The sequence below is a fragment of the Antechinus flavipes genome, chromosome 1, assembly GCF_016432865.1.
Source record: "Antechinus flavipes isolate AdamAnt ecotype Samford, QLD, Australia chromosome 1, AdamAnt_v2, whole genome shotgun sequence".
Classification (NCBI taxonomy): domain Eukaryota; kingdom Metazoa; phylum Chordata; class Mammalia; order Dasyuromorphia; family Dasyuridae; genus Antechinus; species Antechinus flavipes.
In genome coordinates this window covers 500,742,852-500,760,921 of record NC_067398.1, presented here as the reverse complement: position 1 = coordinate 500,760,921, position 18,070 = coordinate 500,742,852, and the positions used below count along the sequence as shown (strand labels likewise).

Sequence of the window (18,070 nt, the reverse complement as noted above, 5' to 3'; positions counted from 1 at the left end):
AATCTTCAGTGGCTCTTGACTATCAATTCAAGTTCAAATCTTCTAACTGGCATTCTAAATTCTCTAACTCCTTGTGCTACCTCCCCACTGCTCTAATTTGATGTCATATTACTGTCTTACAAAAATTCCAGGAAGAAAAGCATTCTAGGAAAAAGAGAGGCAATAACGGAGTAAAAAAATGACATTTCATGTGAAAGGAATAGCAAAGAAGCCAGTAAAGCTAGAGAGGAATTTATATTTGGTCCTGGAAATACTAAAGAACCACTAGAATTTTATTGAGGGAGAGTGAAAAGACCAGACCAGAATGTTAGGAAAATCACTTTAGGAAATGAGAGGAAGATGGATTAGAATGAAGAGATATTCGAGGAAAGGAGACCAACTAACTACAAGATTATACAACACCCTAAGTAGGAAATATACTAGGATAACAGCTGTGTGAACAACAAAAAAGAAGAAATGTACAAGAGTTGTTGTATAAATAGAAATGACAAGACTTGATAACAGACTGTATAACCTAGAGAGGAGGGAGTATCTAAAACTATCAAACATTGCAGAAAGGAAAAGATGAATACTAAGAAAAAGACACATTTAACAAGTGTTTGAATGATTAATCTCTTTGACAGAAAGGATATATCTTAACTGAATCTTGAATCTCTCCAGTATATAAGACATAAATACAATACAGCAGTTGCTTATAGAGTAGGTGCTTATAAGAACTTGTTGGATTTTTCTGAATAATACATACAGTATTTAACATTTATAATTTAATTTCCTTTATACAAAATAATATTTATTCTCATTTATATTGTACTTAAATTGTACTTATATCGTACAGTTCTTTATAAACATGATCTCAAAGAAACATGACACTAAATCTAAGATGTATGTGCTTCGAGAATCATTTTTTGATGATTCTGAAATTTACTCCCTACCTCTGAAGTTACAAATAAATATCCATATCACTTAACATATTGCACATTTTAAAAATGCCTTGCTGATTTAGACTAAATGACAGGGAAAACAATGTTTACATTCTAATACATAAAAACTGTTATTAAGAAAAAAGTATTTGACAAAATTCAAAAATTATCACACCAACATACTTAATATTCAAAGATGGATACTTACTTTTAAAATGGCTGCTTTCACAAGACTTATTTTGACTAGTGGTACAGGAGAAGGATTTTCCCACTGATCACATAGCTGAACTGTAAGAGGGTTTGGTAATTCTTTCCCATTTATCACTGGAATAGGCTGAAATACAGAAAAATATTTTAAGCAATCCTAAAAATAATATTTCAAATAACATGTTATTTCTTTATTCACCACAAGAAAGATTTGATTATTTTAAAGTAATGGTATATTGGTTTGTTTTTACTTCTGGAATTCTACAAGAAATAGATTTTTAAAAGTGGTTCTTGTGAAAGATACTTCTTCCCTGTAACTCAGAGTCAGCTTTTCTTCAATAAAATGGAACACCACCTAAAGTAATATCTGCCTAAGAGAATGGTTGATGGTTATATTCTAATTTAGGGAGAAAATAAAAGGTAGGGTGAAGTAATACTGACTTAAATATGTTTCTGTTCTACACACACATACACACACACACACACACACACACACACACACACACACACACACACACACCCCTCTCTTTTGAAATCAACAACAGAACCATTCATAGGTTGTATTCAGACTTCTCATCTTGGTTTTGAGACAAATTTGGGATGTTCAGGATGGTTAAAAACAAAGGTTCAATATTATTTCTTTGGGGACTTGGTAATGAATTCTTTTTTTTTTTTTTAATAGTTTCTCAAAGAAAAAAAAAATGCAAAATCAAGTTTGGTCCTATGCAGCAATCTTGAATTTCTTTAGTGACAACAAACAGAATGGCAGAAAAAGGGGAAGAATTTTAAATGGCAGTTTTTTGGACTATGTATAAATATTAATCTCCCAGTACTCTAAATGTGAGATTCTCTTTTAACGACCAATCAACATAAGACTCAAAGAATGGAATGATATTCACCCTGACATTTTTGCTATAAATAAAACTAGAAGCCACAAGGAAATTGTAGCTACATGAAAGAGTGGGTAAAAGGATCCCAAAAAGAGAAAAATCATCCCATGTGATATTGCATTGTTCATAAAACTATTGCCAAAAAAGCTACCATGAAAATTGTACAATATGGAGAATTTCTGTAGGACAATATGAAGTAGTGAGAGAATTTAAGATCTCCAAAAGACTCTCAAAATTCATCCTACCCTTTGATATTCAGTAATGAAAATGCACAAATAGCCACAGGAAAAAATGGCAAAAAGAAAACATAATTCTGAAAAAAATAAACCAAAGCAGTCAATGGATTATTGACTCATTAGAAACGTAACATATATGCATTATGAACATTTTTAAATCAAAAGGCCAACAAGACAGGATAATCTAATAAAATAAAAGCATTTTCATATGTTTATACTATTAAGAGAAGTGAAATGACAAGTGAACAAGATAGCATTCTTTCCCATAATTAGGTTTGTACAATCAGATGGTCAACTTGCCAGAGGAAACAGCAAAATCAAATAGCCTAGAAAATCATAAGAAAAAGATAAGGCATGGATTTGAGACAAATTCGATGCAAACTATGTAATCAAAGTGTTGTTGGCCTTCCCCCAATGGAAAAAAAATTATTAATATAGAACAGACACTGACACATACTATAACCATTTCCTAAGGAAATTTCATGAAGATATGCCAAGATGGCAAAAGAGCTTAGAAATCACTTCATCACTAAAAAAAAAAAAAAAAAAAAAATCCGCTTGATTCCAAGGAGGGTAATCAATCTAGGGAAAAATAATTTAAAAGTAAAAATATAATGGGAAGACCTAGAAGATGAAAAGACAAGTTTAATAAAGTTTGGTTAACAATGTACAACAGATAAAAAGCAAAAGGACTTCTTAAAAAGTGTTTTGGTTATTTTCACCTTTAATGACAATCAAATTACCACATTTGGACTTAACATCCTAACCCTAGATATAAAGCATTAGTTAATAGGAAGAGTCTTAAGAAAACAAAGATAGGAAAAGCTACTGGCCTAGACCAAGTTTACACAAAGGAACTATGTGCTATATGCTAGAAACAACACAATTTTAAAGAAATTGAGAAAGCAATTCTCAAAGTAACTGAAAAGGGAGAGTAAACTTCTGAACCTGAACCTCTCTTGTGGAGAACATAATAGAAATTTTAGAATCCAGGACAGAGTAGCCAACTCTTTGCTAAAGAGCCTCCTGGTAACTTCTTTTATAAAGACAGGGAAGAACAGACCTCAAACCCTGCAAAATAAATGAATGAATTCTGTAATGAGAATTCCATTGTCAATACAATGGATCAAGATAAATAGATAATGAAAATCAACCTTATGGTTGGAGGAAAAACTATTATCAGCAAAAAGAGAACCAAGAGAATATTATTATTAAGGCATGTCTTTTCCAAATTCAAGAAAAATTTTAAGAGAATAATCTGTATATATTGACAGCATCCTTGAAGAGCAATTTGGAAGTATGCTCACTTGTATATGAAAATCCAAGAGAAAAAAGGTGCTTGCATTTTAAGATTTACAAAGAGCATTAGAGACAGTTTTCCTCTCTCCTTTTTTCTCGTCTTTTTCTTTTCCAAACCTTCATTCCATGGCCTCCTACCTCTCTACTAAAAGCACTGTACCCTCTTCAAAAGCAAAAGAATGGACCTGCAGATAGCTAGCCATTGCTGACACCTGATGGGAGACTTGGCCTGAGACACCTTTACCCTCCTCTGACCATCAAATGCAGGCGTGGCCCGCTGTGTCTATTTTCCACCCATCTATATCTAGTCCCATGTATGTCTCCCCCACCACTCATGCTCTTCCTTTCAGTTCAGGCCAGATCTTCACATGGATGGCCCAATTACCCTATGTTCCTCTTCTAAGCTCTCACATGTCCTTGAACCATGTGTTGACCCCTTCCCTCCTTTGGAGGGCCTTTGGTCCTCTTCTGACTCTCTTCCTTACCTCCACACAAGTAAATTCACATTAGGCAAAAAACAGTCTAGGGAATAGTCCACTTATATAAAGTGAGAACTGTTTGAAATATCTCATTTTGATTTTCACATTCCTCAGAGGTATGTGATATTGTCCCCATTTTTTCTAGTAAGGAAACTAGACTAAGAGGTTAAGTGACTTTCCCCCAGCTTATTGATCAGTTACATAACCAGCTAGATAGTAAGTACCTGAGAAGATTTGAATTCACATCTTCCTGACTTCAAGTCCATCAAGCATTCCATCTATTATGCTACCTAAATGCTTAAAGGTCGATTTTGTTGTTGTTTCCTAATAATCTTAATACTATGGAACCCAACAAAAACGCACAGACATGCAACTGATATGCCAATTTTTCAGAATTTTTTGACACTTTTTTGTAGTTAAATTTATCCTCGACTTCTTACCGTAACACTGGATTTGCATGGGCATTATGAAATTGAACTCATTTCTTCAAGATGAATATGAAATGACAATATGTAACCCAAATACAAAATTTAACAGGAAAAAGAAATGTATTATAGGAACTTATGGGAATAGTAGAATTAGAGATAAAATGAGAAATGACTGTATAGATATGAAAAGTAAATCTACAGAAGTATATTAAAGTCATCAAGTATGAGAGTGTTATATAAGTAAAAGTATGACCCCAATTTCTGGTAAAGGGAGGAAAAAGGTCAAAAAAGAAGTTATTCAATATGTAATAAAATCAAAGGAAGATTAGAATATTTTAAAAGAGTTAATAGCAAATAATATCAGATGCTTCAGAAATATAAAGAAGATTTTTTTAAAGGACATTAAAGTTTAATAACTAATGACAGCAAGGTCATTACTAATGTAAACTACAAATCTGAATGGGATGCATTCATCCTAAGAATATCACAGAAGGTAACAAAATCAAGTAATAACAATATTAATCTCAGAGTTAAAACAAGGAATTAGAGTAAAATATACCATATTTTAACTTAAACAAAAAAGGCAGGCATAGCCAACACAATCTCAAACAAACATATAGCAAGATATAAGAATTAAGAAAATAGAGAAACTAACCTGTTCAAAGTAATGACCAATTATGATTCCAGAGGACTCATGATGAAACTATTCACCTTGACAGAAAGTTGGTGGATTCAGAGCACAGAATGAATGAAATATTTTGGGAGCAGGAATAATTAAAAAATTTTGTTTTCCTTGACTATGCGTATTGGAAATGACTATTTCCATGACTATGACTTTTTCAAGGTATAGTAGTGAGGGGAAAGCAGGAGGGACAGAAAATTAGATTAGAAAGAAAAAGCAGTGAGGGAATTACAAGTAGATTTGTTTTAGAAATATAAATTTAGCGACTCTGTGGAGGACAAACAGAATAAATTTAAAAGTGAAGGCCAAGAGATCTATTAGGATGCCAATATAATAACCCAAGTGAGAAGTAATCAAGCCTGAATAGAGAAGAAACAGAGATATGTGTGTGTGTGTGTGTTGTGTGTGTGTGTGACACACATACAAAAAAAGGAAGCGGCCAAGATAACTCCAAGATTGTGAATCTAGGTGACTGAAAGACTGGTGATGCTCATACAAGAAATGGCAACAAGAAAGGGAAGGGAAGGGGGAGTAGGAGTTATAATTATATAAGAACTGGATCAGTTTATCTGAAATGGCTTTAAGAATCTAATTAGAGAAGACCAAGAGACAGCTGGTGAAAAAGGGCTATAATTCAGAAGAAAGTCATGGGTTAGAGATGATAAATTTAGCTGACAGATTCAATCAGTTTGATTTGCTACTTGTTGCTTAATTTTGTTATAAAACGAAGGTTTCCTGAGCAAGAAAAAAGGGTGAAATATATTTAGAAATAAAGCCTTCATAAAAAGAAAAGATAGCAATTTACAAAAGATCACATGTGTAACTGGAGAAAAAAACTTCTGTTTAGAGATAATAGAAGCTAACAAAAAAGACTGCAGTAGAAAGAGGGGTGGGTAAAATAAGAGGTGACCTGAAAGGTAGGATTAGGGGGCTATTCCTATAGTCAAGAGGTATTCAAAGAATTTAAAAATGAAATGCTTAAGTCAACCATTTCTCTTTTAACAAATATTTTTCTTTTTGGCTAGACTTCTATTATGTAGTTTAGTTTCTTTTCTTTTAGGTTTTTTGTAAATATTCCTTTTATTCTATATTTTTGTAATTTAAAAAATTTATTTTATTTGAAAAACCAGATTAAGAAAAAAAGGAATACAAAACAAAATGAAGCAAAACTAAAGAGAACACTGTCATGTAACAGAACATCAGGAAGGATTCAAAATATATAATAATAAATTAGCAGATCAAGAAAGCATACATATATATATATATATGTGTGTATATACATATAATCAGTAGAAAAATTATATGTCTACTTTTTCTTTACTTTCTTGTATACTGTTCTTCAGTTGTCTGCTGTATTTTATTTACTTTGTTCTTTTTTCCTCCTTTCATCCCCCACTTCCACCCCCAAACAAGCTATTGTTAAGAAAAGATATATTTAGGTATACATATGTAGACATGCATATACACATACATACACACACACAGACCACCCACATACATCTTTCCTATATCTGCTGACTCTTAAATTTTGCTTCATGACTTGCCTTGCTAATATTTATTCTTCCTCCCATGGATATGGATCTTTTCTTCCCACAACCTTTGCTTCCCCATCCACACATCCCTCCCCCCTTATTTCTATATAGATTTTGGAGGTTTCTATTCCCTTCATGTTATATATGTAGTGTTGCTTATTGAACCCATTCCCAATGTGAGTAGGTTTTCAGAACTACAAGCTCTTCTCCCCCTCTCTAATGCCTCTGTGTCTATTCTTCCTCTGCTTTTCATTTATATAACAATTACTAATTTTTCCTTAACTTTGCCAAGTTTTCTTTTAAGCTACTCTATTGTTGATGTGAATCTTAAATATATAGTATACATTTCCCATGTAGAAAAAACATAATTTGTCCATGTTGAGTTTAATTAATCTTTGATATTTACTCTTATATGTTAAATTTTCTATTAAGTTTGGGTTTGGCTGATAGAAAGTCCTGAAAATCTGCAAATTCACTGAATTTTTCCTCATTCAAATTCAAAAAATTATAGATAATTTTGCTAGATGATATTTTTGGCCACAGACCTAGTTCTTTTGATTGTCAGTAAATATAATTCCAAGTCTTTTATTGTAGCTGTTGCTAAGTCTTGTACAATTCTAACTATCTCCAGAGTATTTTTTTTGTTTTTTGCACAATTTTCTCTTTAACCTGGGGGTTTTGAAATTTGGCAATAATATTCTTGTGTTTTCTACAATGGCTCTATTTGATGTGGTGACGAGTGGATTTTTTTTTCTAGTTTTTCTTTCCCCCCAAGTTCTATCACCCAAGAACTATTTTCTTGGATTATTTCCTTAACAATGGTGTCAAGATTCTCTTTTTGGTCACAACTTTCTGGCAGTTCAATTATTCTTATATTTTCTCCTCTTGATCTGTTCTCCAGACCTATACTTTTTTTTTTTAAATGTTTCACATTCTATTCTATTTTCTCATTCTTTATAATGTTTTGTTATTTTTCTTGGTCTCTCATAGCTTCACTGGCTTTCACTTATCCAATTCTTAATTTTCAAACAACTATTTTAATCCTTGAGACTGTACCGCCTTCTCTAGCTGGTTACTTTTTTTCTAATAATCTTCTTTGTTTTTCTTGGATCTTTTTTTCCTTCAATGTCTCTTATCTGATTTTAAAATTCTTTTGTGAGTTCTTCTATAAATTCTCTCTGAGCAGGGAGGCATTTCACATTAGTCTTTGGGGTAGAAACTTTTTAAAAACTAAAATATAGTCCTCTTTAGAAAGTCTCCACTTTAAAAAAATAACTGATGTACATCTGTAGTCTGGCTAGCTGAAATGCTTTATGCAAACCATTCCAATTATTACATTAAGATTTTTTACCTCTTTTTACAGAAAAAAAATTTAAATGGGTCAAAATAAACCATTATTAATTCAAAATTATGTACACAGAGTTCTCCAGCTATAATAAGAACTCAGAGATAAGAAATATCAATATGAAGTTTTATAAGGGATGTTCTTCACAAGGGCCCTGGAAAGTCATTAAGTTATCCTCGTTATCTAAATGAGGAAACTGAGATTTCAAGAGGTTAAGTGAAAGGCATGTGGGAGAAAAAAAGATACAACTTCTAAGTTGATTTAGTGTCCTAAACTCAAGTCATATTTCATACAGACAAAAATTTTTACTTAAAAGTTTATAAAAGCAAATGTAGATATGAATAAATTGTTTGGAAGCCTCTAATTTCTAATTATTATTCATTATAATTCCATGGGTAACAAAGCATGTAAGTACAAAAAAAAAGATTCTCTTTTATGAAAAATTATCACATTTTTCTTGCACAGAATGATGAATATGGAAATATGTTTAGAAGAAATGCACACATTTAACTTATATCAAATTGTTTGCTGTCTAGATCAAGGGGAATAGGGAGAGAGTGATAGAACAATTTGGAACAAGGTTTTTGCAAAGTTGAATGTTGAAAAGCTTTGTATATTATTGAGAAAAATAAAATGCTACTTTTAAAAACAATTATCAGAAACATAATCAATAATTAAAGGATACTAAGACTTTTGGAAGCAAGAATTATTCTGTCCCTGTACCTATATGAAAACCTGAAATACATAATCAAAGAATCAGTTTTAGAGCTGGAAGGAAACTCAGGTTATCTGAAAGGATCTCCTATTTTTATAGATGAGAATAATAAGGAACTGGTAGGTTTAATGGCTTGTCCAAGAATCACTGGAGAGTATCAGAAATAAGATCTAAGTCTAAGTCCTTTGAATTTATATGTAGGGCTTTCCAATGTTATCACAAGGAAAGATCTTATATTAAACACAGGCTGTAGGAAGCTAAAGTGTGAAATACATTCATAGTAACTTCAAAAAAAGGTATTATTTTCTAAATAATCAATAAATATAACCCAGATGAAGACCAAATTTATTCCCCCTATTTAAAAATCCACGAATATAAGAGAACCTTAGGATTTCTCTAGAACGAAGCTGAAAATTTGGCAAACATAACATAATTCTTTCTATGAAAATAAACACATTCATCTCATAAGTAGACAAATTTGGTTTTATCTTCAATAAATGGTAAAATTGGGGCTCACTCAATGATGTAGTCAAGATATATTCTCAATCAAGAGAGCAGAAAGGTCATTGCCTGAGTTCTCCCCAGCTTCCCTTAGAATGAATACTAGATCAAATCTCTGAATGGATGTTGGAATGACAGAATCCATAAAAATTCAGAGTGAAATCATTTTCCAGGTTAACATATCTTGGAAGCACTTCAGGAAGATCTATCTAATTGGGCAGAGAGTTACATGGTCTAGCTCAGAGGGCCAAAGCAGGGAATCTAGCAGGAAGTTCTTAACAAAAAAACAACAGTGTTGGTTATTCTGTTCTGTTTCAGAGGGCCAGTAGAATAGCTGTGAAGATCTATCTAATTGGGCAGAGAGTTACATGGTCTAGCTCAGAGGACCAAAGCAGGGAATCTAGCAGGAAGTTCTTAGCAAAAAAACAACAGTGTTGGTTATTCTGTTCTGTTTCAGAGGGCCAGTAGAGTAGCTGTGAAACATCCAATGCACCAACAAAAAGCAAATTGGGAGCCTCTGAAGCCTAGTATAACAGGCAGGGATTGGCCAGATCCACCCCACACATTAGGAAAACCTGCACTACCACTAGCTCTAGCCCTAATCCTGCTCAAGGACAGACAGTGAAGGAATCCTGTCCCCCTGCAAAAGAATTTTGGTCAATTTCCCCTGTGTCCTAGGAGCAGAGCTCCACTTTTAAAAACGAGCAAAAAAGCAAAATGAGCCAACTATACAGAGCTACTATGAAGACCAGAACACAAACCCACAAGAAAACAGCAAAACAAAATGCCTTCAGTGAAACCTCAAAAAAGTCTGTTGGAAGAATTCAAAAAGGATCTTAAAAGAGAGATAAAAGAAGGGAAAAAAAGGTAGGGAATGACTGCCACACAGGATTAGTATGAAAGCTTGAGGAAAAGAGCCACAGCTTAGAAAAGGAAACAAAAAATGACCGAAGAAAACTTCTTAAACAATAAATTTGATGAAAGGGGAAAAATATATACTGAAGAAAACTTCTTAAAGAAAAAAATTGGTGAAATGGTAAAAGAAAACAACTACTTTAAAAACAGAACTGGTGAAATGAGGAAAAAAAATCCATGAACAAAACAACTCCTTTAAAAATATAATTGACCAAATGCAAAAGGAAATAAAAAAGTTAACTGAAGAAATTAATTCGCCAAAAATTAGAATTGGTCAGATGGAATTGAATGACTCAGTGAGAAAAAATGAAGGAAATGAAAAACATTTCATTGGAAAAACAACTAACAATTAACTAAAAACAACTAACCTGGATCTAAGAATTACTGGACTACTGGAAAGCCACAATGGAAAAAAGAGTCTGGACAATATCTTTAAAGAAACCATCAAGGAAAACTTCCCTGATATTCTAGAATTAAAAACTTAAATAAGTAATTGAAAGAATCCACTGAATACCTCCTGAAAGAGTCCCCAAAATGAAAACTCCAAGGAATATTGTAGCTAAATTCCAGAATTATGAAATCAAGACGAAAATACTGTAAAGAGCCAGAAATAATTTAAATATCAAGGAGTCACAATCGAGATTATGCAGGACTAGTAGCATCCACTTTAAAGGATCGAAGGGTCTAGAATATGGTATTTTGGAAAGCAAAAGAGTTTGGACTACAACCAAGAATGAATCAAGAAATACCTTAAAAAGGTAAAAAGGAAAAGGAAACAACAAACGTTTTTTAAAGGTTAAAATGTTTACACATCTACATTGGAAAATGATGTGTGTAATTCTTTAAAACCATATCTTTGTCAGGACAGTTAGAAAGGGTATACTTAGAGGGTATAGATAAAAATTAACTTTAATATGATGATATAATTTAACATGTATTGGACTACCTGCCAACTAGGGGAGGGAATAGGGAAGAGGGGAAAATTTGGAACAAAAGGTTTTTGCAAAAGTCAATGTTGAAAAATTACCCATGAGAGAAAATAAATGAATTGGGCATGCAATTAAAAAAGCTAGAAAAAGAACAAATTAAAAATCTCCAAATAAATACCAAATTAGAAATTCTGAACATCAAAAGACAGATTAATAGAATTCAAAGTATTAAACTAAAAATAAACAAAACTAAGAGTTGGTTTTATGAAAAAAAAAAAACAACACAAAACTTTGGTTAATTTGATTAAAAAGAATAAAGAAGAAAACCAAATTATTAGTATCAAAAATGAAAAGGTTAAATTTAACATCTATGACAAAGAAATTAAAGCAATAATTAAGATCTAGTTTGCCTAATTATATGCCAATAAATCTGATAATCTAAATGAAATGACTACTTTCAAAAATATAGACTGCCCAGATTAACAGAGGAGAAAATAAATTACATAAATAGTTGCATTTTAGAAAAAGAAATTGAATAAGCCATTAATGAAATCCCTAATAAAAAAAAAAAAAAAAAAAAAAAGCCAGGACCAGATTGATTTGCAAGTGAATTCAATCAAAACTTTGAAGAACAATTAATTCCAAAATTTTATAAACTATTTGAGAAAATAAAAGGAGTGCTATCAAATTCCATTTTTAGAAACAGACATGGTGCTGATACCTAAACCAAAAAGTCTTTAATAAATATTGATGCAAAAATCTTTTTTTTTTTTTTTTTTTGGTTAGGTAATTGGAGTTGAGTGTCTTGCCCAGGGTCACACAGCTAGAAGTGTTAAGTATCTGAGATCACATTTGAACTCAGGTCCTCCTGATTTCAGTGGTGGTATTGCATCCACTGTGCCACCTAGCTGCCCCACTGATGCAAAAATCTTACAAATAGAACATTAGCAAAGAAATGACAGCAACTTATCACAAAGATAAAACACTATGACCAAGTAGAATTTATATAGCAGAAATACAAGGCTGGAAAACTATCAATATAATTGACCATGTCAATAACCAAACTATCAGAAATCATTTGATTATCCCAATAGATGCAGAAAAAATTGACAAAATACAACATCGATTTTTATTAAAAATACTAGAAAGCATAGGAATAAAGGGAATTTTCCTTAAAATGATAAGCAGCACCTATCTAAAACCAAGCATCATATGAAATGGGCATAAACTAGAACCATTCACAATAAGATCAAGGGTGAAGTAAGGTTGCCCATTATCACTACTAATATTCAATATTTTACTAGACACGTTAATTTTAGCAATGAGGAGAAAAAAAATTGAAGACATTAGAGTAATTAATGAGGAAACAAAATTGCCACTCTTGGCAGATGAGGAGTGGGGATTCAACTGAAAAAACCTACTAAAAAAAACCTACTTAAAAAAACTGTAGCAAAGTTGTAAGCTATAAAATAAATCCACATAAATCACCAGCAATTTTATGTTACCAATAAAATCCAACAGCAAGAGATAGAAAAAGAAATCATATTTAAAATAACTGTATATAACAACATATGACAAAACACTTTTCAAACAAAAAAGTTAGATTTAATCAACTTGAAGAATATCAAGTGCTCATGTGTAGGCTGAGCTAATATAATAAAAATGACAATTCTATTTATTCAGTGATACATCAATAAAATTGACAAAGAAATTACTTTATAAGGCTAGAAAAAATGGTAACAAAATTCATCTGAAAGAACAAAAGGTCATGAATTTCAAAGGAATTAATGAAGAGAAAAGCAAATGAAGATGGCCTAGATATATCAGATCTAAAACTATATTATAAAGCAGAGGTCATCTAAGAAATAGACTAGTTGATCAGTGGAATACATTACATTCACAGAACAAAATAGCCAATGACTACAACAATCTGTTATCTGACAAACCCAAAGGCCCCAGCTTTTGGGATAAGAATTCACTATTTGACAAAAACTGCTGGGAAAATTGGAAACTAGTATGGCAGAAAGTAGGCATAGATTCACACCTAACACCATATACCAAGATAAGATCGAAATGGGTTCATGAACTAGACATAAAGAATGATATAATAAACAAATGAGAAGAACATAGGATAGTTTACCTCTCAGATTTGTGGAGGAGGAAGGAATTTGTAACAAAATTAGAACTAGAGACTGTTACTGATCATAAAATAGATAATTTTGATTATATTAAGTTAAAAAGGTTTTGTACAAACAAAACTAATGCAGACAAGATTAGAAAGGAAGAAATAAACGGGGAAAACACTTTTACATCCAAAGGATCTGATAAAGGCTTCATTTCTAAAATATAGAGAGAATTAACTCAAATTTATAATAGTTGAAACCATTCTCCAATTGATAAATGGTCAAAGGATATGAACAGACAATTTTCTGATGAAGAAATTGAAACTATTTGTAGCCACATGAAAAGGTGTTCCAAATCACTATTGATCAGAGAATTGCAAATTAAGACAACTCTGAGATACCACTACATACCTGTCAGATTGGCTAAGATGACAGGAAAAGGCAATGATGAATGCTGAAGATGATGTAAGAAAACTGGGACACTGATACATTGTTGGTGGAACTATGAATGGATTCAGCCACTCTGAAGAGCAATTTGGACCTATGCTCAACAAGTTATCAAACTGCACATAGCCTTTGATCCAGCAGAATTTCTACTAGGATTATATCCCAAAGAGATTTTAAAGAAGGGAAAGGGACCTGTATGTGCAAGAATGTTTGTGGCAGCCCTCTTTGTAGTGGCCAGAAACTGGAAACTGAGTGGATGCCCATCAATTGGAGAATGACTGAATAAATTATGGTATATGAATGCTATGGAATACTATTGTTCTATAAGAAACGACCAGCAGGATGATTTTAGAGAGACTTGGACAAGCCTACATGAACTGATGCTAAGTGAAATGAGCAGAATCAAGAGATCATTATACACGGCAACAAGACTGTATGATGCTCAATTCTGATGGACGTGGCTCTCTTCAACATTAAGATGATTCAAACCAGTTCTACTTGTGCAGTGATGAAGAGAGCCAGAGAGAGAACCATGGGAACAGAGTGTGGACCACACTATAGCATTCTCACTCTCTGTGTTGTTATATGCTTACATTTTATTTTCTTTTTCAGTTTTTGTTCCTTATTGATCAGATTTTTCTTGTGCAACAAGATTACTGTATAAATATGTGTACAAATATTGGATCTAACTTCAACATATTTAACATGTATTAGACTACTTGCCAGCTAGAGGAGGGATGGGGGGAAGGAGGGGAAAATTTGGAACAAAGAGTTATGCAAGAGTCAATGTTGGAAAAATTACCTATGAATATGCTTTGTAAATAAAAAGTAGTTAAAAAATAGTAATCTAGTATTTGATAAAGCCAAAGACCCCACCTTTTGGGATAAGAATTCACTATTTGACAAAAATTGTGCTTACAAAATTCATATATATACACACAACTTGATTTTAATACATTGTTGATGTAGACTTTGAAACTTAATCTTTTCTCTTATCAGGAAAGAGCCCATCCGGGTATTAACAGTTATGACCAAAATTAACCAAAACTGCTGGGAAAACTGAAAAATAGTATGGCAGGAATTAGGCCATGACCAGTACCTAATACTTTATACCAAGATAAAGCTGAAATGGGTTCATGCTTTTTGGACATGCCTTAGAATGTCCTGGATTCCTTAGAATCTGGATGCCTTAGAATCAGCCAGAGTCAGGATAAGCAAAAGTCCTTGGTCTTTAGGGGTAGAAGTGAAGTGGATGGACACAAGCTCTCCAGAACCTTCCTTCTCTTTGTCTATGGCCAAAGTGACTCTGACTTGTCTTACTCCACCCCCTAATCCTTCTTACAATTCTCTGTATACACCAAAAGCCAGCACAGAATTGTGGGAAGGGCAATTTTCCATGCATATGCTAAAAGAGTATTGTCCAATTGGTAATTAGCCTTAAGTGCTCAGTTGTCCAAATGGTAATTAGCCTTAAGTGCTTAGATTCCAGTGCATCTACTCAAGAGTTTCAGCCCTTTACACTACCTCTCAGATCTATGAAGAAATCAAGGCCAAAGAAGACCTAGAGAACATTATGAAATGCAAAATAGATAATATTTTGATCATATTAAACATAAAAGTTTTGGTACAAACAAAATCAAGGTGGCCAAGATTAAAAGGGAAGCATAAAGTTGAGAAATTTTTTTTTACATCCAGTGCATCTGATAAAGGGTCTCATATTTAAAATATATAAATAGAAAATTGACTCAAATTTATAATACAATTCTTTCCCCAAATGATAGTCAAAGAATATGAACAGACAATTTTCAGATCAAGAAATTAAAACCATTTCTAGTCATACAAAAAATGTTTTAAATCACTATTGATTAGATGAAAATTAAGACAATGCTGAGTTACCACTACATACCTCTCAGATTGGATAAGATGACAAGAAAGATTAATGACAAATAGTGGAGGGGATGTAGGAAAATTGGGACACTAACACACTGTTGGTGAAATTATAAACTGATCCAACTATTCTGGAGAGCAATTTGGAACTATGCCCAAAGGACTATCAAACTGTGCATAAGCTTTGATCCAGCAGTATACTGGGTCTATACCCCAAAGAAATAACAAAAAAAGAGGACCCACGTGTGCAAAACTGTTTGTAGCAACAACTTTTTAGAAAGGAACTAAAATTCAGTTGAGTCTTGTGAACTTAACCCATTAGTAAGAAAATGGCTGAATAAGTTATGGTATATGAATGTAATGGAATGTTATTGTTCTATAAGAAATAATGAGCAGGCTGATTTGAGAAAAGCTGGGAAAGACTTATATAAACTGATACTAAATGAAGTGAACCAAGAGAACAGTATACACAGCATCAACTAGATTATGTGATGATTAGCTGTGATGGACTTGGCTCTTTTCAACAATGAGGTGATTCAAGGCAATTTCAATAGACTTGTGACTGAAAAAGCCATTCATGTTCAGAGAGAGAACTATGGAGACCCAAATGTGACCTTTTTTGGTGGTGGTGGTATTTTGTTTGTTGTTTTTTTCCCCCTTTTAATTGAATTTTTCTTGCTCACCATGATGAACATGGAAATGTATTCAGAAGAATTGCACAGATTCAACCTATACGACATTGCTTGCTGTCTAGTAGTAGGGGGAGGAAAGAAAAAGAAAAAAATTTGGAAAACAAGGTTTTGCAAAGGTGAATGGTGAATGTTGAAAACTATCTTTGCATGTATTTGGAAAAATAAAAAGCTATTTAAAAACAAAGTTAATGCTAAAGAAAGGCTAAACAAATGGTAAGATTACATGTGTATGAAAGAACTGCAATACATTTATTTATGATTTATTATCAGTAAATATTTGATTTGTAAACCTATTTTATATACTTATGTATTCAGGAGCTCATAAAAATTTCCTGGGTGTCACCAGTGGAAAAATTTAAGAAGTTTTGCATTAATCCAACTAAAAATCCTCTGCCCCGAACCCAGCATGCTATTATTCAATCTCAGGCTGAAGACCCCCAAGGCTAGTCACTGGTATCTTTCCTCTCCTAAAAATTCTTTAATAACAGAAACACATGCTTTCCCCTTCCCCACTCACCATTTTTCTTTCTTTTTTTTTAAGCCTTTTATTTTCAAACTATATGCATAGTTTTCAACATTCACTCTTTCAAAATCTTGTGCTCCAAATTTTTCTCCCTTCCTTCACCCCACTCTTTCCCTCAGACAGCAAGTAATCCAATATAGGTTAAACATGTGCAATTCTTCTATACACATTTCCACAATTATCATGCTGTACAAGAAAAATCAGATCAAAAAAGAAAAAAATGAGAAAGAAAACAAAATGCAAGCAAACAACAAAAAGTCAAAAACACTGTTGTAATTTACACTCAGTCCCCAGTCTTCATTTCTCTCTTGCATTTCATCTATGCAGATGGCTCTCTTCATTACAAGTCTATTAGGAATTTCACCATTTATTTCTATCAGTAAAGTCAAAGAGGAATAAAATGTTTTAAATATAATTTTACTTTTGCAAAAAGCTACTAAAAGAAGTTAAATATATTTATATATTTATTTTATATACATATAATATAAATATATTACTAAAAGAATCTAAAATAATTTAATTAAATATAAAAACAGAGGGCTGGATTAGATGGCCAATGAAGTGCCCTCTGGCTTTAGAAAAATGATCTATATCCCTGAAAGCCATACTCAAAATAAATTCATTAAATATCATTCATATTTGATCAAATCAGAAATCCTACTTACCTCTGTTAATTCTGGCCAGTTTACCAGGAGAAGTTTAGCTGGTGGTCCTGAAATTAATTGTACCCGGACAAAGTCAGAAAATTCACGCCATGCAAAGCAGAGCTCCTTGCTTCCAGGAGGACCTGGATTAAACTTTATGCCTTTTATAATGATAGTCTGTGTGCTCTCCTAATAATAAAGATAAATAACCAAAGAGAAATATGCTTAGTATTTTTAAAATTCAATAAATTAATTATTTATTAGACTTTATTTTTTGATTGATAAATCTCAGTCAACTAAAATTTATAGTGAATATCTTTTTAGTACTATGCTGGGCACAAAAAGAAAAGCAAATAAACCTAAGATATGGTCCAAAAGTTCTTAGAGACTTCACCCATCTACTTATCAATCCATTTAAAAATACATTCATTCGTTAAACTATTTATTAAGCTTGAAATATGTAGAATTTTCTGAGGCATACACTAACAAATAATAAAATTAAATGTTAAACTACATGGTACTAATTATAAGGACAACAGGAATCTAATCAATGAGTTAAGTGTCTACTATATGGCAGGCACTATGCTAAGCACTTGGATCAAGAGAATGTGGAAAGGATCATTATTGGAAGCAGTCAGAGACATGGTCCTTAATAAATAGAATTTAGACATTCCAG

The 18,070-nt window shown here is 32.4% G+C and overlaps 1 protein-coding gene across 3 annotated transcripts in view; it reads right to left on the bottom strand.

Annotated features, from left to right (window-relative positions):
• The window catches only part of SMCHD1 (structural maintenance of chromosomes flexible hinge domain containing 1), a 259,470-nt gene that overhangs the window by 155,922 nt on the left and 85,478 nt on the right, over nucleotides 1-18,070 (bottom strand). For all 3 annotated transcript variants that reach the window (XM_051970385.1, XM_051970387.1, XM_051970386.1), the window contains exons 29-30: nucleotides 17,416-17,583; nucleotides 1,129-1,254 (exon numbers count right to left, since the gene is read on the bottom strand). In XM_051970385.1, the coding sequence (XP_051826345.1) occupies nucleotides 1,129-1,254; nucleotides 17,416-17,583 (294 nt within the window). The remainder of the gene's footprint in view (nucleotides 1-1,128; nucleotides 1,255-17,415; nucleotides 17,584-18,070) is intronic.